Source organism: Mustela putorius, unplaced genomic scaffold (assembly GCF_011764305.1).
Source record: "Mustela putorius furo isolate JIRA1106 unplaced genomic scaffold, ASM1176430v1.1 tig00000127_pilon_pilon_pilon, whole genome shotgun sequence".
NCBI lineage: Eukaryota > Metazoa > Chordata > Mammalia > Carnivora > Mustelidae > Mustela > Mustela putorius.
This window is the reverse complement of record NW_025421288.1, coordinates 7,271,991-7,275,944: the sequence shown is the minus strand read 5'-3', so window position 1 is coordinate 7,275,944 and position 3,954 is coordinate 7,271,991. Positions and strand designations below refer to the sequence as shown.

The 3,954-nt window shown below is 65.3% G+C and overlaps 1 protein-coding gene across 1 annotated transcript; it reads right to left on the bottom strand.

Annotated features, from left to right (window-relative positions):
• Positions 1 to 872: 872 nt before the first annotated feature.
• LRRC10B (leucine rich repeat containing 10B) lies at positions 873 to 2,951 on the bottom strand. Its single transcript, XM_013044532.2, has one exon. The coding sequence runs from the start codon at positions 2,872 to 2,874 to the stop codon at positions 1,996 to 1,998; it is 879 nt and encodes a 292-aa protein (XP_012899986.2). The 5' UTR covers positions 2,875 to 2,951; the 3' UTR covers positions 873 to 1,995.
• Positions 2,952 to 3,954: the final 1,003 nt, after the last annotated feature.

Genomic DNA, 3,954 nt, shown 5'->3' with positions numbered 1-3,954 from the left:
ATCACTGACCCTGACGGAGCTCCAGCCAGGGGAGCAGGGGCACCTGAGGAGCCCCAGGAGGGAAAAGCTCGGCAGCCAAGCCCCAGACCCCTCATTGTCCTGGAGCAGGAGTCTTCCCCACCCACCCACTCCTTCTGTCCGTTCAAGGCCTTTTCTCTCACTTGCAAGTCAGTTGCTCCCAGATCTATCCCAAGCCTCCCTGTAACCCAGGCCCAGCCCAGTGACCGACAGAGCTGCTGGGCCGGACCTGACCTTTGGGCCTTGAATGACATCAGCCCTGTTGCCATGGTGACCGTGGCCGGGCAGCATCTTCTCATGGGAGATGAGCCTCTAGGCTTGAGGCTTTATGATGTTTTCTTTAAATCTTTTTTTCTTGAATAACGAGGAAAGAAAGTAATACCATGACTGAGTAAAAAAGAGATAAGGAGGCAGAGAAGAAGAAAAAGGAAAGCAGAGGGAGGGATGTGGAAAGAGGGAAGAATAGACACACGGCGAGGGAGTGGGGGTGGGGCGAGTGCCCGGGAAAGGAGAGAGAAAGGTCAGCTCAGCTTGAGGGAGATTCACATTATATTAAGGGCCGGGAACCTATGAAGCAAGCTAGAAAGGACAAAAAAGGAGGTGAGAGTGGTTTCTGGCAGGCAGAGTGAGTGAGAGCGAGACAGGAGACCAGCCTCAAGCAGCCAAAGCCATTCGTAACAGAGGGCAGGCGGTCGGTCCCCAGACGGGACACAACTGTTTGGCCACGGCCCGCCTGACGCAGAGCTGGCGCACATGGACAGGACCGCCGGGCCAGAGGGAGCCCAGGTTCCCCACAGCCCTGGGACCCAGTGCTCCCAGGACTTATAAATAAACAGGCATGTGGGAAACACACATTCTTTCTCCAAGAAATATAATTTATGTTTACAGCCAGTTTTTTTTTTTTCTTCCTAAAGAAAACACTACCATGTGGGGCCCCTGCCCCTGACGGTGTCCCTGAGTGTCCCCCGCCCTGGCCCCCTCCTTCCGTTATTGCTTGGATGGGAAAGATCTGGCCCTGGGAATTGTAGAGCGGCACCCCACTCCTCACCCCCTAAGGCTGTCCCTGGTGACGGAGTGGAGGCACACAGTGCTTGTCCCGTGCCCCACGCTGTGCCAGCCACCCTGACTGTGCCCATTTAAGGGAATGGAGAGTGCAGGCAGTGGGAGAGGCCCCGGAGCAGCCTCCCAGAGCAGAGATCCTCTCTCCTCCGTGCAGGAGGCCCTAGAGGCACAGTGGATTCTTCTCAAACTTGACAGCTGGAAGGCTCAGGCTGTGGGGAAGGGAGAGAGAGCTCTCTGCTCCCAGCAAGATTCCAGGCACAAGCTGAGAGAACAGAACAGAATCAGAGGCAGGAGTAAAGACCCTGCCTTCTAAGCGCCCCCTACCCCATGCAAGTTTTAGGGGGCCTGGGAAGGGAGGTATGTGCGATGGGCCCCAGTGGAGGGCCAAGAGCAGCTTGGGTGTTAGGGCCCCAATCCCGCTCTCACTTCTGTCCTGGGCACTGGCGCGGGGCCCGGGCCCTCCTCCAAGGGCAGTTCGGGCTCACACAGGCCTGTGGTCCACCCCAGAGGTAGCGGCTCCTGCACCAGGAAGGGTGGCTTTAGGAGATCGAAACTCCAGGAGAGGGAGGGCTGGTGTGGCACGCTGGGCACCCAGACTCAGCCAGAGGTGGTGATGCCATGGACAACGCTAACCAGCATCTCCGCTGTGCTGTCAGCGACGCTATCCGACTAGACAGAGCCCGAGTCGACTAGACCGAACCAGGCTTCCCAGTCTGAGGACTGCCCAGAGATCAGCCAGGTGGCAGGCTGCTTACCAACCAGGAGTGTGCAAAGATGGCCCCCAGGCCTGCCTGTCCCTATAGCTCACCCAAAGTGGCCCCTTCACTGCCCCAAGGTAGGGATCCGCCGTTCCCACAGACCTTCCCAGAGCCCCTCCTCCCAGAATGGCCAAAGTCCAGCATCCAGAGCATAGGCTCAGGTGCCCAGTCCCGGAGCGGCTTCCAGGGCAGGGAGGCTGCCCCGGGGGGCCCCCAGAGCCCGGGAGCCACCGCCCCCGATGAGTAGGTCCTCTTCCTCCTCATCCTCAAAGGCCCGAGCTGGACGCCGGGGTGGCGGCCGAGGCATGGGCTCGTCGCGTTCTGCCATGCGCTCGACGGCGCCCTCGCCCACGAGGAAGACGGTGTCGGCGACGCGCGGGGGCCCCGTGACCGGGTTGTGGTCGTAGGAGAAGACGCGCAGGGCGCGCAGCGGGTGCAGGTCAGGGAAGCCGCCCAGGCGGTTGCGGTCCAGGTCGAGGATGTGCAGGCGGCCCATGCGCAGCAGCGCGGGCGGGAACTCCTCGAAGCGGTTACCGTAGAGCCACAGGCCGCGCAGGCCCGTCATGCGCGGCAGCTCCGCGGGCAGCGCGCGCAGCCGGTTGTCGCCCATCTGCAGCGACTGCAGCGCCACCAGGCGCAGCAGCGGCCGCGGGAAGCGCCGCAGGAAGTTGCCCTCGATCCAGAGGCAGCGCAGGCTCTGCAGCTGCGCGAAGTCCGCGGGCAGAGCCAGCAGCCGGTTGCCGCCCAGGTAGAGGCGCGTGAGGCGCGGCAGGCGACACAGGCCGTCGGGCAGGCGCTCGAGCTTGTTGAAGTCGAGCGCCAGGATGCGCAGCTCGCGCAGCTCCTCGATCTCCTCGGGCAGCTCGCGCAGCCCCGTGCCGCTCACGTAGAGCTTCTGCAGGCGGCTCAGCGCGCACACGGCGCTGGGCAGCCGCCGCAGCCGCCTCCCGCTCAGCTCCAGCTGCTGCTCGCCGCTGCGCAGCTGCTCCTCCGCGTCCGACGGCAGCTCGTCCGGCGTGGACTCGGCGATGCCCATGGTCACGGGCCGCGGCCCGGGCCGCCGCCGCCGCCGCCACCGCCGCCTCCGCCTCCCTGCATCGCCCCGCCCTGGCCGCCCCCGGGGCCTCCCCGACGGGGCCGAGGCCGCGCCGGCTCCGGGGCCCCCCGCCCCGGCCTGTCCCTGCGCCGGGAGGGGGGCCGGGCCGAGCCAGGAGGAGGCGCCCGCTCGGGACCCCGCAGCCGCTCTCCGCCGCCCGCCCTCCGGCCTCCCGCTCTCCCTCCGCCGGAGGCCGACTGCCTCGGCTTAGCGCTGACTTGCGGCTCCGCGACCCGTCGCCCTGGCAACCCCCGACGCGTGTGCGGCTGCCAATGAGGCGGAGGGGGGGCGGGGCGGGGCGGGGCGGGGCCGAGGTGCCACTGGAGCGGGGTCCGGGTTCTCGGGCCCACCCTCCCTCCGGCCCCGGCGACCCGCCGGGTGAGCCGGTGCAAGCCGAGGGAACCCAAGCTCCGCGTCCCGAAAGCCGGGCGCTGTGCCAACACCGACCCGACGTCCGACGCTGCCTACACCCCCAGCACGACGAGCCGTTTGGTGAGCGGTCGTGTGGCCCCGGAGCCGCAAGTCAGAAGGCACCGAGGAAACCTGGCGCGCGACCCGGGACTCCGCCCGAGTGGCTCTAGGGGAGCGACGGAGGGGCGCGGTCAACGCCGGCTACTAATCGCCAGCGGCTTGCGCCCATCCTCACTTTAGGATAGTAATTCGGAGCAGTGTTACTTTCTGGCCGTTTTCAGGGTGGGTCACATCGGAGGCTTTGTGGGGACGGGGACGGGGACTTGGCTCCGCCCCATCCCCCCGCTCCCACTGCCCAACAGGTTCCTTGTTAGTGCGCTCACGCTCCAGTCTCCTGCCTTGTCCCGCCAGCTACGCTCGAGGTCTGTGTGTGGCTGCGGTGGGCAGAGGACTGGGACACGTGAGCCGCGCTGAGCACCACCGAGGATGACCACTGTCATTCTGCAACTCTCTTGCGCATGCTCCCACCAACAGCTGTATGCCCCTGCTTTCTTCCCTCCAGTTCAGAGCCCTCCTGCCAGAACTCTTGGCAGAAACACTCGCTCCCAT